We start from the raw sequence: 26,292 nt of genomic DNA, 5'->3' as shown, positions 1-26,292 counted from the left end.
AGCTTTGGCTTCGTTGTCTTCTTCTGGTTGTATGTTTTGATCTTCTTTGTCACCAAAGTAAGATAATATAGTCTGACTCTTTTTGCGCTGCTTGCTCATGATCCTGGCCAATTACTTGAGTTATAAACTCTTTGTTAAGGTAGGAGTCTGTTTCCAGTATGGAGAATGTACTGTCCCAAGCTTCAGGGGTTTTGTGCAGCTGTTTTCAGAGATGCTTCTAGGGACCTGTAAATTTTCAGTTCTTCCAAGGTGCTATGATCAAGGGCGAGGTGTTTGCTCCTTTGCTGGCCTGTGCTCTGGTCTGTGAGTGACCACAAGCACTCTTTTCTGTCTTGGAACTGTGAGGAGGGTTTCCTCTTCACAGCCACTACAAGCTCCAGTGCACCAGCGCTCCTCCTTGCCTCAGAACCATCATCCGGAACTGTGACCCAGATCCAGGTACGGGCAAAGCAAGGGAATCCTGCACCAGCAGAGAGCTCCCTGCAGTCCGCCTCTGATCAGCCGCTCGATTCCCCCTCAGTCTGTGGGTCAAAGCTCAGGAGGCAGCTACTCCCTGGGGCCAAGCTCAGGGAATGGAGCTGGTACCCCACTTCTCTCTCACTGCAGAAACAGACTTTTCCCAGTGACCTCCTAAGTTGTCTTTGGCATTTGTGGGTTGAGAAGTCTGGAAACCACCACAGCTGCCTGTGATTCAGTCCTCTGAGGCCTACTCCAGGTTCAGTGCGGCCTGCGTGCCCATGCCGCACTGCGCTCCCAGCCCTGTGCAATATGCCTTTCCAATCAACCATCTAGGTTTGTCTTGGGCAGGAAATTTGTTTCAGTCTGTTTTTTTGTGGGTTCTGCTGCTTCAGAATTCGTTTAGAGCCATTTTTTTATAGGTATTCAGGGGAGTTTGGGGGAGAGCTCAAAGCAAGTCACTGCTTTTACTCTGCCATCTTGGCTCCATCCCCATGACTTATTTATTCATGACTTGATTTCTTTTCTTTTTGGATTCATTATGATCTCTACTTTCTGTTTTGCTAATTTCGATATTTTGTGTCTTAGTAAATAATCTTCAAATTTCTTTGAATTCCCAATTTTGCTGTCATGTAATTATTTATGGTATTTTCTGATAATTCTTTTTTTTTTTGAGCTAGGCAATGGGGTTAAGTGACTTGCCCAGGGTCACACAGCCAGTAAGTGTTATGTATCTGAGGCTGGATTTGAATTCAGGTCCTCTTGAATCCAGGGCCAGTGCTCTATCCACTGTGCCACCTAGCTGCCCCGATAATTCTCCTTATTTCTTCTGTAAATTGACCTTTTTTATTTTAAATTTTGATAATATTTTCTTTTTGTTAACTCATGGCTTTTTATTTTACTAATCTCTTAAAATAGCTCATTTATCGTTCTGTAATCTCTTTTCAAGTTTCTTATTTCTCTAATTTTCAGAATTCTTTCGTATATTCATTCTTGATATATTTTCTAATCTTTTTATTTGAATGCTGAATTTTTTTTCATCCTTTTTTCCATTTTATTAATAAGAAGTTTCAGAGAAGTGAATTTACTTTGAGGAACACATCAATTGTGTTCTATAACTTTGATATATTGCATCATCATTATCTTTAGCATCGGTATTTATTGTTCCTATGATTTGTTCTTTGATAATATCATCACTTGGCCTTTATTTAGGTCTATATATTTTGTTCATGTTTCCTTTATTCATTATTATTTTATTTTGTTATTATCTACAAAGGATATGTTTCTGCCTTTTTTGTGTTTGTTTATACTGGTATGTGATCAGTTCTTGTAAAGGTTTTAGGGGATATTGAGAAACATATTCTTTAATATTCTTATTTGCCAGTCACCACAGGTCAATCAAATCTACTTTTTCCCAACAATTTATTCAGTTCTGTATTTTCTTTCTGGTTTGTCCTTTTGTTGGATTTATCCATATCTTAAGGGAGAAATATATAAATCCTTCTTGTTACTGTGTTACTACTAATGTATTTTTCTAGTTCACCTGGCTTTTGTTTTAAGAACATAGTTATTGTGCCGTTTGGCACGGATATATTTAGTATCTTTGTCATTTTATTGTGTGTGGTGTCTTTTTAAAAATGTAGTTTCCTTACATATCTATATTGATACTACCACTTTTTATTGTTACCTAATTTGAAATTAGGTCTAGGATCTAGGATCGTTGATTTAGATCTTGAAGAGACCTTAGAGATTTTATAGATGAGGAAAACTGAGGCCCAGAGGGACTAAGTTAATTGTCTACAGCGCTTAGGTTGTAAATAACAGAGGTAGAATTTGACCCCAAGATCTTTGGCCTCAAATCTAGTGCTCATTCAGCCATATCACATTTTAGTGTTGGGCATATTTTAGGAAAGACTTAGGCTGGAGCACATCTGGGAGAAAGTGACCAAGATGATAAAAACACTCAAAAATAGAAGGATCATTTGAAGGAACAGGGTACATTTAGCCTGGGGGTGGAAGGGATGCATAATTGATTATGATCAACTATTTGGAGGCTTTTATCTAGAAGAGGGACTAGATTGAACAATGGGTGGAAGTTACAGATTTATGCTCAACATAAGGAAAACCTTCCTGACAATTAGAGCCAGTTAAAGGTGGAATGGGCAGCTGTGAGATGTCGATTTCCCTCTGTTGGGAAGCTTCAAGTAGGGGTTTGATGACTACTTCTTTGGGATGCTGTAGAAGGAATTCTTCATCAAAGAGTGATATTGAATGGCTTCTAAGGTTCCTTTTAGGTCATACATTCTATAATTTTGTGAAATGAGATGCACCTCATGTGGTCAGCTCTATAGTTGGAAAGCCTGAGAGGGTCAGAGTAAGTCTACTCATCAGTATACTTTCCTTGCTTTCTGAATTGTAGTAACCACTTGAATTTCTTACATGTTTGCTTTGTTTCTTTTCTACTGTTTTGAATGTTTTCTCAGTAGCTTCATGGTAGCAACTCTTGTTTTTTTTTTAATCATAATAATTTTGTTCCATCCCTTCATTTTCACTCTGTATTTTCACTCTGTGTTTTAAATGTGTTTCTTACATGCCACAAATTGTTGGGGGGAGGGGTCAATGCATTTCCCATTCTTTTTTTATTAGGGAATTTCATCTGTTGTTTAGATTTACAGTTGTCAAGTGTTATTTTCTTCTATTAAATATATGCACACATGTACATATGGGGATTCTTGCTTTCTGAATATTCTTCATCTGATTCTACATACTTAAAAGAGCTGTGTTTTATTTTTGTCCAGTCCTGGGATTTCACTGGTGTAGGGAACTTCCAGTGAGGAAACTCCCTCTCCCAGTTTAGATTGGCATTGGTGCTGTACTTCTACTCTTAGAGAGTTGCCTGGGACACAGAGGTTAGGGGACTTGTCCAGGGTTTCACAGCCAGTATGGGTCAGAGGTGAGATTGGAACTTAGCTTTTCTGTAACCCTACTCAATCCCAAATTGTTTGAGTTTATGTTTATTGTTATATCCTCTCTCTTTCACCCTCTCTAATGTTATCCTTTCGTGGCTCACATCAGAATATATTATCTAATCATCTCTGACCCAGCCTACTGTTTCACTGATATTAATATGCAGTGCCCCGTTCCAAGAAGTGTTGTATTCATTCTACTCACTTTTTTATTTCTTTTCCTTCTATGTTACTCCTAAAATTTATTCACAGGAATATTAATTCTTGATGAAGGCATTTGGATGCAGTAGGAAATATTCTGTAATCCTAATCCAGAGGCCCCAATCGTTTTCTTAGCCTTGTCCCTCATTGCTTATCCTTTTTGATAATATGCCATCCTCCCTTTGCATCCCACCCTGTATTCAAACTGTCTGAGCCATCAGCACACCCCTGTCCCACATATTTCTTTATTCGTGATGTAAGTTAGTTAGGACCAGTATGCACAGCCTCATCTTTTGGAAGCTGATCTCCTTAAATACCCAAATCCCATCAACATAGTTCATTGCAAGACTTACCCAATTGCCAGCTTCTGTAGCGTCGTTTCACAGTGCTGTCAGATAATTCACATCCTTTCAGTAGTATCCAGCTCCCATTCTTCACTCTGTGCTTCCTCCTTTCACCCACTCCAAACCCCTGTGTTCTCTTCTTATTCTCCAGCCACTCCAGAAAGGAGAAGGGGAAAAGTATAATTCCTGGACTCCCCTGTTTCATCTTCTCTTCTATCCAGGAGGAATTCCTCTGTATTATTCTATCACCTATATTATTGATTTACATATTAAGAGAATAAGACTTTTCCCCCTTGATAAGTTAAGGCACTTCTTACACCTACTTTCTTCCTGATTTTTGCTGTACATGTCTTTGGTTTCTTTGGCCACGTGTATGCTGTTTTTGTCTTTCTAGTGCATCACATATAGTATGCGGGTTTGTTGTTTTATTTTCTGTTTAAAAATGTATTAATTTTTTTCTATTTGGTCAGTTTGCATGTTGAATGCCCAGCTTACCTCTAATTTATTTCGAACGATTCTTCCCTTTTGTTCAGCGTCTAGTTATTTTCTTTGATGCTTAGCCTCAGCTTGACAAAGCATATTACTTGTGATTGGCAGCCAATCTTTATTTTTCAGGGATATGATATTTCAACTTTTTCCTTTTGATTGTTTGTAAATACAGAGTAATTTTGTGCTATTTTGATTAATTCTCCTAGGAATCAGAAAGATTTTTCTATTATAGCCTGTTGTAAAATTTGTAATTTGATGTAGCAATTAATTTTGATTACAACTTTCTTTGGTGAATTAAAAATAGGTTTTTCTATTGGCTTTCTGTGGATTCTTTCAATTTGAACTTTGACATTGACATCTAATGTTTTGGTCAGTTGGGTGTTTTGGGGTTTTTTTCGGTATAGTTTCTTGAAATGTGGCTTTAGATTTTCTTTTAACTATTTTCTAGAAACTATCATTCTAAATCTCTTGGCATACTACCCTCAGGTTTGTTATACTTGTTTTGAAGATTGTTCATCTATTCTTCTAATAATATTTTTTGTTATTGTTTTAAATTTTTTTGTTCTCTAAATTGTCATTCTGACTTGATAGATTTGAGATCCAATTCTATTATTTTATTTTTCAGACTCTCTGAAAACTCTCTTTTTCTTTCAGTTTTCTAATATGTTAGACTTGCTAATTCCTTCTTTAAAAATTCTTATTAACAATATTATAAAGTAGGTGCCCAGGGGGAGGGAATTTTCTTACTGGGAATTTCTTATGCTGTAACACTGAAATCACTGCTGATTTATATTTCAAACTCTGCTAAATTTGATGAGGCCTAAAGTCAAGGAAGATATCCAGTTGTCATTATAAGCAGAATCTTGTTTTCTGGTGATAAAACTGATTTTAAAATATTCAACATAGAATGCTGATATTCCTAGATGATTACTCTCTGAAGATAAGAATAATACCTGACATTTATATAGCATTTTAAGGTTCCTAAAGCAGTTTACATATATTATTTGATCCTACAGTATTCTTATGAGACCAGTACCATAGATATTAATATCCCATTTTGTAAACGAGGAAAGTGGTTCAGAGAAGTTACGGAACTAATAAATGTGGGAGACAGGATAGTATAATTAGGCAGAAATAGCTGTGATGATTTAGCTTATAATTGTAATATTATAGAAATATTTCATGATGTTTTATGAATCAGAGTTTGTTTTATAAAGACTTTTTTATTTTTTTATTTTTATTATTATTTTTAAATTTTTTTTTTTTTTAGGCAGAGCCTGTGCCCAGGGTCACACAGCTAGTAAGTGTCAAGTGTTTGGTCTGAGGCCAGCTTTGAACTCAGATCCTCCTGACTCCAGGGCCAGTGTTCCTTTGTTATATTTTTTTTAGACCAGAACTGTGATTTTTTTTTTCATCGGTATTGGGAACTCCCAGTGGGGAAACATCCCCTACCAGATCAGCACCTACTCTGAAACTTAGCATCTTAGAGAATGACCTGATGTACCAAGAGGTTATCTGAGTCTCAGGCCTCACAGCCATTATTTGTGCAGAAGAGGGAAAATTGAGAGGACAAACAGAGATGATCTAAGCCCAAGACTTGGATCAGCACCAAATATACTGGACCTCAAGAATCCATATTCCCTTTCCCTTGGGAACAGAAATTACTCAACCTCTCTAAACTTCTGCCCTGAGGCTGAGCCCTGCTGAGTGAATTCAGATTTATCTAGATAGCTCTAGATAAGACTATGCTTCATAACTCATCTAGCTGTCCAATGAGGAATCATTTGCCCTCCCTCTGTGCATTCTGAACCTCTTGTTCTGGGCACATTAATCAAATCAGTGATACCATTGCTTTCTGAAAGACTGTCAGGTCACTGCCCCGTAGATCAGCTCACCATCTCAGTGGTACCCTTGACCCACCCTCCCTCCTCTGGCTACCACTCCACTAAATGTGCTGTCTCCCTTTATTATAATGTAAACTTCTTGAGAGCAAAAGCTGTTAACATTTTTTTTTGCATTTGTATCCCCATTTCAGAGCATCTGTAAAATGAAGGGAATTGGATTAAATGACTTCTAAGGACCCTTAGGATACCCATCACTAGCATAGATACATTGTAAGCTCTAAATAAATGCTTTTTTGTTTGTTCGTGGAGGATGAGGGGGAAAATACTATTGATTCTACCACTTTTTTAGTCATTGGTAACTTGTAAGAAAGTAATTTCATAAAATGGCATAGTCAAATGCTGTATACCAAAGCACTGAAAGAATGAGCAGAGATTATAAGTGTTGGCTGCTCATTGTAGGAATTTAATCCTGTAGGGAAGAAGGGATGGGAATAATTATGTTTCAGAGTTGACATAAAGATTCTAGTTGTACATCTGGGAATGTAGAGGAGGGTTGCAATGAAAAACTATTAGCCACACTTAAAGCAAATTGTCTTCTGATTTTTTCAGTATTTCAGATTTAGTGTAATCTTAATATATACTTTCTTCATTAATGCAAAGACCACCATGTTTTAGTAGATGGTCTTTCACGAGTTATTTTGAATAAAAAATTCAGCGCAGAGTGCCCAGCCTTCTAGAAGTGCATTTCTCCAAACTTAATGAGAGTGGTCCACTGAGCCCATGCTTTTGAAGCCTTTCCACCTTGTTGAGAACTTCCCAGAGCTCATCCACAGCTGACATAGCCTTTGGGAACCCAGGTCACCTCTGTACCATGAGCATGCATTGAAGGAAGATTTTAGTAGAGAGTTCTCTCCACCCTTGGAAATAGAAATGACTAATTCAACCGTGTCCCAGGGCTCATTGCTGAGATTCAGGTTGCTTTGCTGTGCTATCAGTTGGTTGTCTTTATCAAATACAAGTATCAGTTAAGAGGAACCTAAGTCCCTTAGCTTTTTCTGTTAGAAATAACTTGTCCCCTTGGATTGTTTGACTAAGGAAAGAGACTTGATGAATTACGTTTTTTGTTGTTTATTTTTCATCCTTATTCCTAAATCACTAATAAAATATGGCTCAGTATCACTCCCTGAAAAGATTGATTTCCCAGCTTTTTCCTGAGGAATCAAACATAGAGAAAGGGCTTATTTAGCAGTTCATTGATATATAGGATGGGAATGGTATGACTGTCAAGATACTTTATCACTCTGTCTTGAACTGAGAAGGACATTTTCAACCCCTTGGTTTAAGTTGTAAGCACACACACACAAATTTCAGGGGCATTGTAGCATGTTAGTATCTGCAACATCAGGAAAAGTTATATTTTTATATTCTAAGCATTGATGTTCATTTTATTGTAGTGTTGGTCATAGGTCCCTGTCTCGATTAAAATAAACAGTGTTAGGAATAGAAGTAAAATTTGGAAGTCAATTCCTTTAATAAAATTAGGAATGAAGTAGATCAGTGGTATCAAACTTATGCCTGCAAAATCACTGAACCAGAATAAAATGTAATTGGGAAATGTTTAACAAAATAAACAAAAATACAAAATAAATACAAGTAATGTTAATTTGTGGTTTTCTAAATTAGTATGTGGCCTGCAGGATCTGTTTCTGTTTGAATTTGATGCCACTGTTGTTGACTATAACTTTAGCTTTTTCTTGAGATTATTGACATTCAACTGAACATAAGTCGTAACACAAATTTTGACCAAAAATTTCTGAGACCATAATTTATAAGCTTAATTCAGTGTTTTACTACATTAAATGTTCACCAAGCATTTAATTTGATAAGCTGATTACACACACACACACACACACACACACACACACACACACACACACACACACTGCTCCATATGCATGTTAAACTCTGGGTTTTTATGTGTGTGTATGAAATTTTGCCATTCTGCTTGCAATTATATATACACATATATAGACATATATATACATATATATGTATATATGGAATTCTGCTCACACTATATTTTTATAAGTTTTTTTGTTTTCTTTTTCTTAGCAGTGGGTAATGGGGTGGTGGGTGGATGGGGCAAGATGGTGGTGAGGGGGGATAGCAATAGTGATGGGGAAAAAAGAAAACTACTGAAACATTTTTTTAAAGTACATCGAAGAGAACTGAGGGAAGTTCAGAAGGAAACACAGATAAGCAAGATGTTTTTGAAAGTAATATGTAGAATTTATTGTATGCTTTTTTTTAAAGCAAGAAATATAAAATGAAAAATCACAATTTCATATGGAATCCTTTTGTGTTCCGATGTATGTATGGACATTCTTTGACGTTTCTGTTCAAAATTTTTAAAAAGAGGGAAGAAAAACTACTGTCTCTAACTTCTCAATAAATTTCTGTGAATTACCTGATACTTCTTTCCCTATTCTTCCTAGGTCATACCTGATCTTCTGCATAGTATCTGGTTTTACAATCTATTTGGGCATATTTTTCCTCCATTATTATGAGCTTTCTTGGTCAAAATGCCAAGTTTCTGGATAAACATGCTGTTCCTGATTCTCTTGAGTTACATTCTCCCCTAAGCCAGTGGTACAGTGGAATAAATCCTCGTTCTCCTTTCTGCTGCCTGGGTGACATTAACTTCACTGGACTTCATTTAGCACGTTTAAAAAATTAAGGGTTTGAACTAAATGGTCCCATAAGTCCTTTCCATCTCTAGCTCTGTGATCCTGTCTTAGATTATGATCCATAGGTTTTCAGCACCATCTGTGTAGCCAGTTTTTCCACACCCTATTTTCTCTTTTCCCTTTGAGAGTCCAGATTTTCAGCTGGTAGCCCAGGTGTGTCCTCAGCATCTATCTTGGATCTTCTTTTCTACTTTCAGTAATCTCCTCCTCAACTCCCATGATTTCAGTAATCCTCTCTGTGCACACATCTCCCAAACACGCACGTCTGTGTCATCATTCTCTTGGGTTCCTGTCCTGTATCACCAGCTGCCTGTTAGACATCTCCATTTGGATGTCTCATAGACATCTCAAACTCAGCATGTCCAAAATACAACTCATTGTCTTTCTGCCTAAAGCCACCCCTCTTCCTAAGTCATCTTTTTATTGAGAGTACTGCTAGCCTTCCAATCACCCAGGTTCTTAAGGTTGGTGTCATATTTAACTCTTCATTTTATCTCCCTGTCATCCTCCCACCCCTAATTAAATCAGTTGCCAAGTCCAATCAACTCTAGGTCTGCAACATCTATCATATCTATCCCCTTCTCTCTACCCACATGGCCACCACTCTCATTAAAGCCCTCATTACTGAACTGTTGCATTAGCTTCCTAATTAGTCTCCTTGTGTCCAGTCCACCTTCTGTAAAACAGCTACCAAATTTATATTCTTACTGTGTAGCTCTGACTGTATCACTCGCTTGTTTAAGATGCTTTCATTGGCTCCATTTTGCTTTCAAGGATGATATCAAACTCCTTTCTTTGACATTTAAAACCTTTTACAATCTGCCTCCAATCTACAAACATTTCCAGCCTGATTTCACATTTTTTTCCAATGTGTGTTCCATCCAAATAGGCTTGCTTGCCGTTTCACATGCATGACATTACATCTTTCATCTTCATGCCTTTCTGTTGATTATAACACACACCTGGAATGTCTCCCTCCTGACCTCTATTTCTTGGAATCCTTATGTTCCTTCAAGGCTCACTTCAAGTGCTGTTCTCTAACAGGAAGCCCTTCCTGATTCTCCAATGCTTAGTGATTTCTCTCTTCCCTCCCCACAAAGAATTACTTATGTATATTTGGTATTGATCTGTGTATGTGCTGTTTCCCTTCCATTGAAAAATAAGCTCCCTGAAAGCAGACACCATTTTGTTTTGTCTTTGTATACCAGCACTGTCATGCCTTGCACCTCATAGACACTTAATAAGTGTTTCTTGATTTGAACTAGTCCAAGCCCTTTACTTTCCTATTCAAAGCAGAACAATACAAATACATTGCAGGTTTCTTCTGGCAGTGTCATGAAGTCATCTTACAGGTCAGATCATGTCTCCTGAATCTAAAGTTAATTATACCATGTGTATTTTCCATAGCATTTCACCCAAAGCTCAAAATCATAGCATTTTTTTTGCCTTCCAGTGCCATCATTTTAAGAGGATTCACTTTTACTTATGTCATATACCAGTACCATCATTTTAAGAGAATTCACTTTTACTTATGTCATACACCTGCTCCTTACTCTTTTTCAGCTTAGTAAGCTTGGTGTAGTGTTGATTTGATTAGATGGCAGCAGAGCATGGTTTTCTAACTAAACAGAACTTCTAAAGTTTAAAATGTTAAAAATTTTTAAAGCATATGTGGTTTTTGTATTTTGAATAACTGGGACCTTCGGGCAGTTGTGTTTCTTCATGTTCCTAATCTTTTCTTTTCAGGGGGAGTAAAGCTTGGACTAGGGGATTTCATTTTCTACAGTGTTCTGGTTGGCAAAGCCTCAGCAACAGCTAGTGGAGACTGGAACACAACAATAGCCTGTTTTGTAGCCATATTAATTGTAAGTATAACCTAACAAATGATTAAATACCCCTAAGGCTCAGCTGTGATTATTCCATCCCTTTAAAGGTAAGCATGGCAGTCATTCATATGAGGAAGTAGCCGTGCTAGAGAGCAACCTTAAAGGGGATAATCAGGAGTCAGCTATGTTCTCAGTAGCCTCTCACAAGGTGGGGACTATGTTAGGACATGACAAAGCCTTTTATTGCTCTTTTTATATGGTGTCATTTTAACAACTTTGTGTCCCAGCTGTTCAGCCAGCTCTTAGAACAGAATGGGTTATAGACCATCGTATCTGTCGTTTTTTGATAGTGCAAAAAGATGAGCACTGAATTTTTCACATGTGTGCTTTAAGCAAATCTAATTTCATATGATATTTTTGTTCACTTGTCTTTCTGTAAAATATACCATCTTTGTTGTGCAGTATGCAAGTGAAATGTAGATGTGTTAGCATGATGAGAGCCTTAATTTATTCTATTGAATTTTTTGTTGTTCAGTCATTTCATGTCTGACTCTTTGTGACTCATTTTGGGTTTTCTTGGCAAAGGTACTGGAGTGGTTTGCCATTTCCTTCTCCAGCTCATTTGACAGATGAGGAAACTGAGGCAAATAGGCTTAAAAGTGACTTGCCTGTGATCATGTAGCTAGTAAATGTCAGAGGCTGAATTTGAACTCAGATCCTCCTGACTCCAGGCCCTGCACTCTTATCTTTGTGCCACCTAGCTGCCCCCACTATTGAATATACTTTAAAATATCTACTGTAACACTGGGAATTTGTTACTGTTTTTTTTCCTTAGACAAAATTGCATGCTGCATACCCTTGTCCTCAAATTTTGTAGTTAACTTTTAAATAGCTAAGGAAGAGAATGAATTGCACTACAGTTACTTCAGGTTTCAAAGAAAGCTAGATAGTTCCTCTAAACATAAGCCTTGTTTCTACCATTAGCAGTCACTTCTCCTTGCAATATAGAGCATAAAGGATAAAGTTTCTATGCTGGTGGGTTGTCCAACACAGTTTTCATCAGCTCACCTAAAATTCCAGGGACTGAAGTCTTTTCAGAAAGGGAGATTCCATCTCTTACTGTTAGCAGTTGTAAAATTTAGTGATTTGTGTTCTCAGACACTGAAATTTTATCACTTTTCACTTCTTCCATTTCTTTCCAAGGCCAATCTGAAGACTGTAAAAATTTCCACTATTTTATGTCTAGTAATGAAACTTTTTCCTTTTGAAAAATTTGTTTCAATTTTATTTCTTGCTTGAAATTGTGCAAGTGTATGAAATATACTGAATCACTATAACTGGGTTGCTGTAAACCAGTGAAATGAGTTTTGCTTTATTTTAGACTAGGAACCTCAAAAAGTTTTTTAATGACCTTCCACAGTGTTTTAAAAAAAATTGATTTCTAAAATTTAACCTAAGAGTATTCAGTTGGCTAATGATTACATGAAGCAAAAACTCCTGAGTTTAATAGCAACATTGAATTGTAAAGTGCATGAGTGCATTTCAATTTATGGCTTCTTTCTACCTTCTCTGCAGGGTTTGTGCCTTACTTTACTGCTTCTCGCCATCTTCAAGAAAGCATTGCCAGCTCTTCCAATCTCCATCACCTTTGGGCTTGTTTTCTATTTTGCCACAGATTATCTAGTGCAGCCTTTTATGGACCAGCTAGCATTCCACCAATTTTATATCTAGCACATTGAAAATTGGAATCCTGTGGATTTTTCTCCTCTTACTGTAGTAAAATCTAGAGAGGACAAAAAAGTTTTCTTCTTCCTCATGGAACAGTTTCAAGATTCCCAGCTGGACTCATCACAACTTTCTCCCAGTTTTTTGTGAGAACTTGCTTCCCTGAACACTGAAAAGGCCGTAAATGGTTTTAAATATGTTGATTTTTTTTTTTTTTGCTACAAGAAGCCACCTGGATTTGTGGAATAGACATAGAAGCAGGACAATAAGCCAGAAAGTTGCTGATGCTTGCACCAGCAGTTTATACCCCTTGGTCATAGGTAGACATTACCAACACTACAGACTCTCAGGACTGCCATTGCCAAGAGGTGAAATGAGGGAAGCTGTTAGACCAAACAGTGACCTGTACCTCAACCCATGTATTGAAAAATCAACCCAATAAATCTGTGTTAGTTAAAGGTTGAACCTTTTGGGGTATCACCAAGTGGACAGACATCTGCAAGCCAAATGGAGTGGAGAAAAGGGAGGCAGCTGCCACTTCCTGACTTTTGTGCTAGAAGTTCAAGCCATTTTCAAGTAAGAGAATCTCCTCCACCTTGGGTCAAGCCAGGGCTCGGGCAGATTTTAATGGTTTATGTTCTCAAGCACTGAAGTTTTATCACTTTTCACTTTTGCCATTTCTTCTCAACTTCAATCTGAAGTAATCTGGGCTAGGCCATGTCAAAGGACTTTGGTTCAAGATTCAGTAGATATCAGTGGTAAGGGGACTGTTGTTCAAAGCCTCTTCCTCACTGATATTCTCAGAATGCTTCTGGATATCCAGCTACATTTCTGTCCTTTCTTGCTATGATAGCAACATGCAATTAGTCTTTTTTTTTTTTTTCAAAAGGCACAGCATTCCAAGTTCACCTTTCCCCACATATCTTCCATATTTTTCGCCTTCACTCCAAACTGCATGTAATTCTCCTACCCAAGTAAGAAAGACAGATAAGGTCTGTCATGGCAGTGGATGGATGACCCATTTATTTTAGGATTTTATCTCAAGCATGCTTGTATGCTTGTAAATTGCTGCAATTAGCCTTTTTTGTTGTAATTTCTTCAATAATACACAGACTCCCATCAAAAGTTTGTGGCCAAAAGCCAGGGAATTAAAACAAAATATAATGCTTTGTGATATTCTTCCTTTCCTGGTTTCTTTCTTAGTCGGACTCAGTATTTCTGTCAGCTGTCGAGAATTAGAATGAACTGCTGAAAGCAAATTATTTTTTAGGTAGTTTATGAATCAGTTTTGTTTAGCAGGGTTAGAAACTAGTATGTAGAAAGATAATAGTATTTTCAGTCTACAAACTTGGCCTATCTTTAGGAGCATGGGGTTAGGAGGAGAAGTCACTGATGAGGGAAGAAGCATCCTCAAACAGCTAATAGGGCAAAACAAACTAAATGCTAAAGAGCAGATACCAAATCATTTATCAGAAACCTTACAGTTGGTTTTTTGTGATTATACCTCTCCTATTGCATGTTGTTTCAAAGTATCTTTGTTTGAATTGGGGACAGTGAAGACACTAATTTAAGCAACAGTGAAATTCGGTTCTATGCCAAACAAAAAAAATCTGATGACCTGCTCTTTCCAGAGGTTACTATCTCTAACTAAAGTCTGTGTGTGTAGACAGGGCACAAACTCTGTTGGCCCTCTTTGCCTCAGAGAACCCTCAGCTTTAGTGATCAGACAGTGTACTCAAGAAGAAGAAGGCGGTGCTGTAGCTCAGGAGTGACCAGTATCATCTCTGTGCCTAACACGCATCTAGCTGTAATATGTCTTCTAGATTGGGGCAGTTTCTTTTGGGGCCTGGAATATATGCACTCTGCCATTGGATGGCTTCTCTGGTTTATTAGGGTAATAAGGAAAATATGTGTATTCACCTGGTTTGGGGATTTTATGTTCAGGTAATGCCTTTGTATCTAAATACTTGCTCATATTGGATTGTTTTGGGAACTTCAATGGAAATGAAGGATGCAAAAAGAAAGGATGAGTTTCAGAACATTTGATTGTTTTGCTTTTTTAAAAATCTGAATCTTTTCTTCACTTCATACTTTTCTCTCAGGCTTCTCTCCATTCTTCTCTCCCACTTAAATACTTTACAGCAGAAATATTATCTCCTGGAGTTTTACCTGTGATTCAGAAGCACTTAGATATCTATGAGTTCATGATCTCAGGCATTACTTAGTGAAGTATAAAGCGAGTTCTTTTTAGCAAGGCTTCCAGATACTCTGTGTGTTATAGATTTTTACTTCAAACCAGGGCTCACCTAAGAGAAGTTTGCTTGTGCCTGTGTTGGCTATCCTGTGCTTCAGTTTTCCCCCTTGAAAGGATGGTGATGCTACATGCAAATCTGAGCCGTATCTGAACCAAGCTGCATCATAGCAAACAGACCCATTATATGTTCCATTAAGTAGAACCAAGGACTTCAACAGCATGAACTTCCCCCAAAATGCTCTCTTAAGAATAAGTTTGGAGATTCCAGCATATCAATTATGAGTCTTCTATAATGAAAAAGGAATTAGGTCACATTATGGAGCAGAGGAAATGCCAGATACACATTTGAAAGTCATTCAAGGATAGGCAGCCACAGTATTTATCCCTTAAGTATTTATCTGAGGAGTGGGGCTCTTCCACACTGGGAATAGCACCACCCATTGAATTAACCAACGAAATGCAACAAATTCAGAAGTTTGATGAATTTCAAGTTTTTCTTTAAATTAAAATTCCCTTTAAAAGAAAGGAATTAAGGCAATAGATGAGAAAATGGTAGATTTGTATCTAGTTTTGACACACGACATATTTACTTAATGAAAGAGTGCTTTTATGTAGAAAATAGTTCACAGGGTATATTTGGAAGATTGATGTTTGATGCCCTAGACTAGAAGTCGCAGCCCTCTGTTTTTTTCCTGGCCTAGTATGTTATTGTATTTCAAGACTGTTTTTCTTTCTTTTCTTTTTTTATTTATACATTTAATTTTTACTGTATCAACCTTTTTTTTTAAATAACCACCCCTGTCCTATAGTACCTTCCTACTAAAAGTTAAGCAAAATCACCTATCAGAACAAATTGCAGGTACCGCAGCTTCTTATTGATGACATTTGACCTTTAGAAAAGTGGAAATTGTGACCTTTGCAGAGCTTGGAAGAAAAGTATGAGAAAAGTCAGAAATTTATTATTAATTATCCACCCATAAATGCAATAACTGAATATATTGTTTAAGTTGTGAATGTCGGATCTCCTCTCTATGCGTCATTTGCATCTAATAGTCTCCTTCGGAGTCTCCAGGACTGCAAACAATGTACCTTGCTCATATCTGATGCTGCTGCCCTAAGGATCTCAAAGCACTTTTCACACAAACTGATCTGTACCCCACTTACAAAAGGGGAAATATAAAAAAGTTAAGCAGTTAAGAGAAGCTGTATGATGTCAGAAGCAGAACTTGAGCTACATTCTGTGATTCCTGGCTGTACAAGTTCCCCATTTTGTTCACCCGACTGTGCTTGATCAGCAACGGTTTGTTTGTTTTTTTCCTGGAAGGAGGAGGCTGCATTACCTTGGACTTCTCTAAATTTTTCAAGAGTTTCACTTGGACTGTATTATTAGTTTGCTGTTTTCTAACATGTGGATAACTTTAAACTCTTTAAAACATCAGAAACTTTAGGCATAATGACTGTATACTGTAATCTGTAACCACTTTTTCATGGTTGTCCTTAAGGGCTCTTGCCACACGAACACAATTGACACTGAAAATTGCAATAATGTTGTCAGAGCCTTATGTAGCGTGTGCTGTCGCAGCTTCTCCCCCGGACCATCTCTGTGTGAGAAGCAGGCTCATGAACTGGGTTGTGCTCATTTCAGGAAGGAGTCTTCTGAGTGGACTAAGGCTTCTTTCCTTCGCTTCCTCTGAATTTGCCCTCATCATATAATATGTGATGGACAGTACCCCACTCTCCCATCCTCCCTCTTTGCCTGCAGATGTCCTAAACACTGTGTTGGAGAGGAGCTTTCAGAACTGGACAGATGATCTCACTGATCTTTTTCTCTTTTCCTCTGGATCTCATGGCAGAGACTTTTTATGTCTTCAGTTTGAGCATAGAGCATATCTTCATAATGTCTTTAAAATCCCAGAATAAAGGACTTTGAAAAACACTCGCCGACTTTCAACTCTTCTCAGCCCTGTCATAAAAGAATGGTCTCTGAGCAGCTTATCTGAATATCATTACCTGGTGGTCTTACCTGGTTAGAGGAAGCACCTGCCTCAGGAGAGGATGCAGGATAGGTATTGCCTTGACCGCCAGTAGAGTCCTGATCAGAAACCTACCACTTTTCACCTGATGTACTTGAAAGCTGCCTCCTGCTGAAATGACTCAATGTCTCTGTGTACAAAGCATTTTCAGAATATCTCAGAAAGAGGTAACGCTTCTGAATGCTTGCTCTGTCAATAATATGAGGAGACAGTCAGATCTCTCCTCGAATGTGCCTGACTAGAACTTCAGGTTGGACTATGCAGCGGGAAAAGTTTCCTTCTTAGGACATTTTCCTTTTTAAAAGAACAAGTATTTATTGGAACTGTTGTCAGCAGCTTCAAAACTTTGAATCATGCAGTGGTGGCTACAAGGTTGTCCACATTGCAGTAGTTTACAATGCGGTTGGACATGCTGGAATATGGACTTCATTGGGATTCCTTTACTCTCAAGTGTTTGCTGTTTTGTTTTTGTTTCTACAGACACTGATTTGTACATAATCCAGAAAGAATGTGAAAACATCTTTTTGTAACACCTTTCAAATTCTTGATAAGATACAATTTTGATAGATTGCAAAATTTTCCTGTATTTGTCAGATTAATAAACTAAAGATCGCATGAATCCTAACTGCTAGTCTTCTTGCCTTAAGTACCATAGTATAAAAATACTGGAACAATACAGAAATAAACGTGAAACAGGTCAGAAGCCCATTTTCCTTCTATGCTTTTATTAAGATGGTATAGATTATATAGCAAGCTATGTTTCAAAATGGTACAATTTTATAGGTGTTTATTAAAAGCTTCATTTCCTTACAGAGCTCTTTCTTCAAACTTGTTTTCTAGGGAAAAATTTCTTTTTACAATAATTTAAAGACATTGTCAAAACTATTATAGCATGAAATAATGCTGCATGAAGGTTTATTGCAACACAGATTTTTCCATGTGCTAGAGGAATATTTTTAGGTGGGAGCTGTTCTGTAGATCATACTAACAATAGCATTCAATACCAATTTTATGGATCTGACAATGCATAGAATTTCCATCCACTCCCCCGTCCCTTGTTCCAAACATTACAACACCCCTACTGCCTTAATGACATCCACTCTGAGTCACATCCTGCTATGAAGAAAACAAAAGGGAAGTTACAGTCTTTAGAAGAAGCAAGCCAGGGAGCAGACCAGTTCTCAGCTTATTTTTGCCAAGGGTATTTTGAAGACTAAGAAGGGTGTTACTGCTTCTACTGGCAGACGGCAAGATTCATTGAAGTCCTAATGGAAATAGTCTTGCTGAGAGTCATTTTCAACTCAGTTCAAACACTCTTCACACATCTGTGATATGCTAGGCACTGGGAGTAGTGACACAAAAGGTAAAGTCCTTGTCCGCAAGAAGCTTACATTTTACTGACAAAACCCATTAAAATTTGAAGAGCTAGAGTTGGTCTTGGGGTGGTAGGAGTGGTGGACAGGGACCAGGGAAGACTTAGCAGAAGTTGCCCTGTGCTGAGCCTTAAAAGAAGAGGTTTTGCAAGAGAGAGATGAGGAAGAAGTACTTCCAGGCATGGGAAATGGCTTGTGCAATACCCAGTAATGAGAAATGGAAGGTCAAGTTTAGAAGGAAATCTAGTGGCTCAGTTTGGCTAAAATGTTCTGTTGTTGTTCAGTTGTTTTCAGACATGGCTGACTCTTGTGACTCCATTGGATTTTCTTGGCAAAGATACTGGAGTGGTTTGCCATTTCCTTCTCCAGCTCATATTTACAGATGAGGAAACAGAGGCAAATAGGGTTAAATGACTTGCCCAGGGTCACACAGCTAGTAAGTGTCTGAGGCCAGATTTGACCAGGCTCTTTTTTTCATCATGTTTTTCAGGTAGTCCAATAATTTTTAAGTTGTCTCTCCTGGATCGATTTTCCAGGTCGGTTGTTTTACCGATGAGGTATTTTACATTTTCATCTATGTTTTCATTTTTTTGTTTCTGTTTGACCGATTCTTGCTCTCTCATAGAGTCATTAGTTTCCATTTGTCCGATTCTAGTTTTTAACAGATTGTTGTCTTCTGTTAGTTTTTATACTTCCTTCTCTAATTGGCCAATTGTATTTTTAAGGGATTTGTTTTCTTCAGTGTACTTTTTTCCAGTTTGCCAGTTGTGTTTTTTAGGGACTTGTTTTCTTCAGTGTACTTTTTTTCAAATTGGCCAATTGTATTTTTTAAGGACTCTTCTACCTCTCTCATTTGACTTTTAAAATCCTTCTTGAGATCTTCTAAGAAGACTTTTTGGGCTTCAGACCAGTTCATATTCCCTTTTGATGTTGCAGATGTGGGTTTGTTGACAATGTTGTCCTCTTCAGAATTTCTGTCTTGATCTTCACTCTTCTCATAATATGAATCTATGATACGTTTCCTTTTACTCATGGTTTCTTTATTCCCTGACCTTTAAAGAGATTGAGCTGGGGAACAGAGGGCAGTGACACAAGTTTCTTGTGTTGGGAGGCTAGGTCTTGGTCACTGGCTTTGTGTGCTGGGGCCTCTTATGTTGGCACTTGGAGACTGCAGGGTTCTGGCAGCTTACCTTGTGTTGGGCTGGAATCAGCAAGGCTGGAAATTTTAGGCAATTTTAGGTTGCTTGCTTTTCCTTTCCTTTAGCTTTCTTCAGCTCCTTTTAGTTGGGTGCTGCAGGGTGTTTATCTGCCTGGGGCTCCTTGCAGTGCTGCCTCCCTCCTTTCTGCTAATGCACTGGGAGATTCGTTTGCGATAGAGGGCCAAGGCACCTGGTGGTTTTCTGAGCTGGTTTTCACTGGTTCCCCCATCTTCACTGAGGCACTGAGTGTTGGTGTTTGCCTGCTCTACCGCCTGGGCTTCGGGGTCTTCTCCTGGTTGACAGTTGGAGGCTGTAGGGTTCTGACAGCTTACCTGGTGTTGGGTTGGAATCAGCAAGCCTGGGATTTTAGGAAAACTCTAGGTTGCTTTCTTCAGCTCCTTTCAGATGGATGCTGTAGGGTACTTATCTGCCTGGGGCCCTCTGTAGTGCTGCTTCCCTTATTTTTGCTGAGGCGCTGGGAGACCCGTTTGCTGGGCTGCTGCACTGCTGCTCCCCATCTTCCTTCTAGTTCAGCTGTTTCAGGCTTTTGGTTTTTTTTCTGGGGTGATATTTTCCGGGTTTTCAGAAGTTGATAGGGAAGGGTGAGAGTGACTACCTTTTTACTCTGCCATCTTCCTGAGGCCAGATTTGAACTCACAAAGATGTGTTTTCCTGACTTCAGGCCTCTCCCCCTATCCACTGTACTACCTAGATGCCCATATTGGTGGAAAATAGATAGCATGAAATTAGTAAATTGGAAAGGTAGGTTGTAGCCAAATTATGGAAACTCTTAAATGCATTTTAGAAGAGGTTGTGTTTTATTATAAAGGCAACAAGGACTTCCTGGAGGCTTTTCAGTAGTGTAGTAACAATCCGATCTGTTCCTTAAAATTATTTTGTCAGCTCTGTAAATGGAAGGTTTGAAGTGGCTTGCCAAAGGGAGAGGGCAGTTGATTAAAATAGTAAAGATGAAAGGTAGTGAGGCCCTGAATTAGGATGGTGTCCATGTGACTGAAGAAAAGGGAACGAGAGATGTGGAAGTAGAATTGGCAACTGAGTGGATGGAGAATGGGGTGGGGGAAGAAGAGAAAAGTCAAGGATGACCTGAAGTTATAAACTTGGGTGACCTAGAAGAGGCTTCTCTTTGCCAGGAGCCCAGATAGTGGTATATCTTAGTGTTCTAATAATATCCCTAGATAGGAGTGCTCAGTAAGAAATCTGTAACACAGTGGGGTAAAGTCAAGAAGGGAACAGATTAAATGATTTCCTAAATTGATTCAAGCCAGATTTTTTCTTCCTGTGACTATTCAATATGTCTGTCTTATCTAATATACGTGTGTGGGGGGGACACACCCACACACACATATATTTATATGAGATAAACACACATGCATGAGTAGTCAGGACCCATGATTTCCACTTAAGAAGGTCCTGTTGTGAAGATTTCCTCCACCAGTGTGGATTAATAGCTTCTGTGTAACTTATGGTCTTAGGACCTAGTGCAATGAGGGGCAGTCAGTTAACAAAAATTAAGTGGCTTACTATATCCCAAGTGCTATTCTAAGCTCTGGGAATACAAAGAAAATTGAAACTGTTCCTGGCTTCAGGGACCTTACATTTGATGGGGGAGACAACATATTTAGTAACTCGCTATCCGGTTTGTGGTCACAGAACCAGGGAGACCTGAAGGCACGAACTGTGTCTAGAGGTGGCATTCCAGGGTTAAGAATGGTCATGGATCCTAGGCTGTGTACTGAGCAAGGAGCAAATTCAGAAGCAAGCAGCTATGTTGCTCTGACCCTAGGAACAGAGCAGAGTCTCATTTCTAGCCTCCAGGCCAGTCTGAAACCTGCAGCAGAATAATCAGAGCAGACAGCTGCAGACCAAAAGGGAGCCTACAGGTTTGGTTTTTTTTTGGTTAGGCAGTGGGGTTAAGTGACTTGCCCAGGGTCACCCAGCTAGTAAGTTACATGTCAGAGGCCGGATTTGAACTCAGGTCCTCCTGAATTCAGGGCTGGGGTGCTCTATCCACTGCACCACCTAGCTGCCCCTGGGAGCCTACAGTTCTGAACTCAGCATAAACAGCCTTCCAGTTAGCAAACTGCTAGAACTCCAGCCATGGCAAGCTGACAATGACTGACTGAGAAAATGGAGCCTGGGCATCATATTTCAAGAAATCACAAAAGAAAACTGCCCAGATCTTCTTCCAGAAGGAGGAGACAAAGTGGAAATATAATGAAGCCACTGGTCACCTCCTGGAAGAAACTCCAAAATAAGGAGCATTGTGGCTAAAATCCATAACTTCCAGATCAAATGAAAAATATTGCAAGCAGCCAGAAAGAAAGAATTCAACTACCAGGTAGCCAGTAAGGATTACACATGATTGAGCAACCACCACGATAAAGGAATGAAGAACTTGGAATATGACATTTCAGAAGGCAAAGGATATATATAAGCTTACTACCAAGAGTAGCTTACCCAAAAAAACTAAGTATAATTCTGCAGAGAGGAAAATGGATCTTTAATGAAATAGAATACTTCCAAGAATTCTTAATGAAAAGACCAAAATAAAAAGGTAAACATGAGCACTCAATCGTAAGGGACTAGAGGATAAACTGTTTACATCCTAATATGGAGAAATATGTTACCCCATATTAAAGGCCATGGAAGACTTCTAATAAGACAGAGGGTCTGGGAGTGGTCTCATAATGTTTTGATTATTTTAAAAGAAGAAAAAAAGGGGAAGGGAAAGGAATAGATTGAGATGGTGGGAGGGAGAGGAAGTTTGAGGAAAATTATCCTGTAATTGGAGCGTGCAATTAGAAGACTATACAAACAAGGAGGTAGGTTGAGAGAGGTAAGTGATACTTGAACCTCACTCATCTGAACTGATTAAAGGAGGGGGAAAATGCACACACATACAGTTAGATGCAAAAATACATTTCATTCAGTTGGGAAACATTAAGGTTTAGGAAGAAGGAAAGATTAAGGAAGGAATTAGTCCTAAGAAAAACAAATTCCATGGAGTTTGAATCAGGAAGAGGGGTTTAAAAAAAGAAAGAAAAAGAACTAGGTCTAGGTGAGAGGAAAAGACTAGGAACAAGAGAGTGCAGTAAACCTAGAGTACTGGTGCTAAGCATATGTCTAGCTTAGGCAGCTAGATGGCTCAGTGGATAGCGCACTGGGCTTGGAATCAGGAAGACCCAAGTTTAAATCCAGCTTTAGACACTTCCTAGCTATGGAACCCTGGGCAAGTCACTTAACTTCTCTGCCTCGGATTCCTCAACTATAAAATTGGAATAATCGTAGCACCTATCTCCCAGGGCTTTTATGAATATCAAATGAAATAAAATTTGTAAAGTGCTTAGCACAGTGCTTGGCACATAGTAGAAGTTAAGAAGCAAGCAGCAGGACTTTGGCTCAGGCCCTAGGAGCAAAATGGGATCTCAGTTCCACTATCTCAACCAGCCTGCAAAGAAATAACCAGAGCAGGATTCCTTGACCAAAGGGAAGCCTGCAGTTCTTAACCAGCAGAACTTCTTGGCTGGATGATAAGGGCTGTCTAATAACATTGTTAGAAATGAAAACTCCTAGGAACATCATATTTCAAGACAAAATCCAGAGGTTCCAGGTCATAGGAAAAATACTACAAGCTTCCAGAAAGGCAGAGTTGAAGTACCAAGGAATCACAGTCAGAATCGCAAATGATTTAACAGCCACCACTGTAAAGGAACAGAGAATTTGGAATATGAGATTCCAAAAGGCAAAGGATATATAGACTTACAGTCAAGAATGACTTACCCAGCAAAACTCAGTATGATGCTACAGGGAGGAAAATGGACCTTTAATGAAATAGGGGACTTCTAAGCATTCCTGATGCAAAGACCAGAGCTGTGGAGAAACTTTGAAATGTAAACATAGGAATGGAGAGAAACATAAGAAGGTAAACATAAATGGATAATGATAAAGGACTAAACAAGATTTGTTTCAGTCATGTCCAACTCTTTGTAACCCCTTTTTGGGGGTTTTCTTGGCAAAGATAGTGGAGTGATTTGCCATTTCCTTCTCCAGCTCATTTTACAGTTGAGAAAACTGAGGCAAACAGGGTTAAGTGACTTGCCCATAGTCATAAAGCTAGTAAGTATCTCAAGCTATATTTGAACTCAAATCTTCCTGACTCCAGGCCTAGTGCTCTATCCACTGTGCCACCTAGCTGCTCCAAAACAAGAATAAACTGCTTAATTTTAATGATGCTGTCCTTTCTGACTTCTGTCATCATCAAGATTCATAGAGAAAGTCTAATTAGACAAGGCCTGAGAGTGGTTCTATTGTGTCTTGATCTTAAGAAAAGAGTAGAAAAAGAGTGGAGGTGGAGATACACCAGTGGAGAGAGAGGGAAAGGAACGGAAGATTAAGGAAAATTATCTCATAATGAGGATGCACAAGTAGACATCTATACAAAGAGGAGGAGGTAGTTATGAAGTGGGTAACGTTTGAACTTTACTCTCATCTGAACTGGTCAGAAGAAGGAAGAATACACACACACATTGAGAGTTGGATACAGAAATACATTTCAGTGAAATAGGAGGGAAAGGAGAGAAGGGGGTGATGGGAATTAGAGGGAGGGTAGATCAATTAATCCTAAACAAAACAAATTCTAGAGGTGTGCTAAAATATTTCTCTTTTTGTGGTGGCAAAGAATGGGAATCTCAGGAGTTGCCCATAAATTGGATGAACAAACGGGTCATAGAATATAGATGTGATGAAATACTGTTGCACAGAACTCTTTTATCAGCAGAATGATTGACCGGGTTCCAGAAGACTAATGATGAAATATATTACCCATCTGCTGATGAAGAGGTGAAGGACTCAGAATACAGAATGAGGCAAGTATTTTTTAGGACATAGCCAATGTAGAAGTTTGTTTTGATTGGTTATATAAATTATATATAAATATATGTATTTAAAATATGAAAACTTGGGAACTCTGATTAACACAATGACCAACCATGATTCCTGAGGACTTTTGATAAAACTTGCTGCCCACCTCCTGACAGAGAGGTAATGGACTCAGAGTACAGATCGAGATTTTTTTTTTTTAAACATGGCCAATAAGAAATTTTGTTTTGCTGACTATACATGCTGGTAAAGGGGATTTTGTTTTTCTTTCTAAAGGTAGGGGAGGAGGAAAGTAGGAGTGAGAGAAGGCTGATCTTTATTTAAAAGTAAAATAAAAGTTCATTTTAAAAAATGATTGGCCAAATAACAAATCATAGAAACAATCAGCAATTTTATTAAAATATAGTGACAACAGTGCAACCATATGCCACAATTTTGGGATGCTGCTAAAGCAGTACTTAGGTGAAAAAGTGTATCTTTAAACATTTTGATCAATAAAAGAGAGAGAGAGGAGATCAACGAATTGCATATGTAAGAACCCCCCCCACTAGAAACCAACTAATTTACCCCAGTTAAACACCAAAATAGAAATCCTAAAGATAAAATAAGACATGAACAAAATCGAAAGTAAAAAATCCATTGATTTAGTAAATAAAACTAGGAGATATTTAACAAAAAAAAATAAACTATTAGCTAATTTAATTTTTAAAAAGCAAATCAAATGGCTAGTATAAAAAATGAAAAAGATGAATTCACAACCAATGAAGAAATAAGAGAAATTAACAACTATTTTACCTCATTACATGTTAACTGATAATCTAAATTAAATGAATAATATTTATATAAATATAAAATACCCAGGTTAACAGAAAAAAATATAACTTAAATAACTTGATCTCAGAAAAAGAAATTAAACAAGTAATAAATGAACTCTCAAAGGAAAAAAAAAAATCCTGCGCCAGAAGGATTTACAAGTGAATTCTAGCAAACATTTAAATAGTAAATGCAGTACTACAAAACTGTTTTTCAAATTCCTTCTAGGATACAAATATGGTCTTAGTGCCTAAGAGAAAGAAAACAAGAGACCAATATCCAGAATCAGTCAATAAACATTTAAGTATCTACTATGTGCTAGGCCTTGTGCTAAACACTGGGGATGTAAAAAAGAGGGGAAAGGCAGTCCATGCCCTGAAGGAGTTTACAGTGTAATGGAGAGACAACATGCAAAGAGATATACACAAAGCAAACTATGTACAAGATAAATAGTAAATAATTAACCTAGGGAAAGTACTGGAAGCAAGAGAGACTTCTGTAAAAGATGGGATTTTAGTCTGGATGTAAAGGAAGCCGGGGAAGTCACTAGATGGAGTTGAGGAGGGAGAGCATTCCCAGGCATGGCAAACAGTGGAGAAAATGCCCCCAGCGAAGAGATGAAATGTCTGTGTTTATGGAACAGCCAGGAGGCCAATGTCATTGGATTGAAGAGTATGAATGAATATTGATGTATAAATTTTAAAAAAAATTAGCAAGGAGACTACAGCAACATATCCCCCAAAATATAAACTGACCAGATTTAATTTATACCAGGAATGCAGGACTTATTCAATATTGGAAAAATTATAAACATGATTAAACATATTAATAAGAAGAACAAAAATCATATGATTGTGCTATAGGAAATGACAAGCAAGTGGATTTCAGAAAAACCTGGAAAGACTTACATGCACTGATGCAAAGTGAAGTGAGCAGAACCAAGAGAACATTGTACACATTAACACAACATTGTGAGATGATCAACTATGAATGACTTAACTTTTCTCAGCAATACAATGATCAAAGACAAATCCAAGAAACTTATGATGGAAAATGCTATCCAAATTCAGAGAAAGAACTGATGAGTCTGAATGCAGATTGAAGCAAACCATTTTCACTTTAT

General features: G+C 38.1%; 1 protein-coding gene across 2 annotated transcripts in view; it reads left to right on the top strand.

Moving 5' to 3' along the window:
* Window positions 1-17,510, top strand: part of PSEN1 (presenilin 1) — a 71,829-nt gene extending 54,319 nt beyond the window's left edge. For both annotated transcript variants that reach the window (XM_020986355.2, XM_020986356.2), the window contains exons 10-11: window positions 10,794-10,912; window positions 12,449-17,510. In XM_020986355.2, coding sequence (XP_020842014.1) covers window positions 10,794-10,912; window positions 12,449-12,604 — 275 coding nt within the window. In that variant the 3' untranslated portion in view covers window positions 12,605-17,510. The remainder of the gene's footprint in view (window positions 1-10,793; window positions 10,913-12,448) is intronic.
* Window positions 17,511-26,292: the final 8,782 nt, after the last annotated feature.

This window comes from Phascolarctos cinereus, unplaced genomic scaffold (genome assembly GCF_003287225.1).
Source record: "Phascolarctos cinereus isolate Bilbo 61053 unplaced genomic scaffold, phaCin_HiC Scaffold_3;HRSCAF=262, whole genome shotgun sequence".
Taxonomy (NCBI): Eukaryota; Metazoa; Chordata; class Mammalia; order Diprotodontia; family Phascolarctidae; genus Phascolarctos; species Phascolarctos cinereus.
The sequence above is the reverse complement of the archived record's forward strand: the minus strand, read 5'-3'. Positions and strand labels throughout refer to the sequence as shown.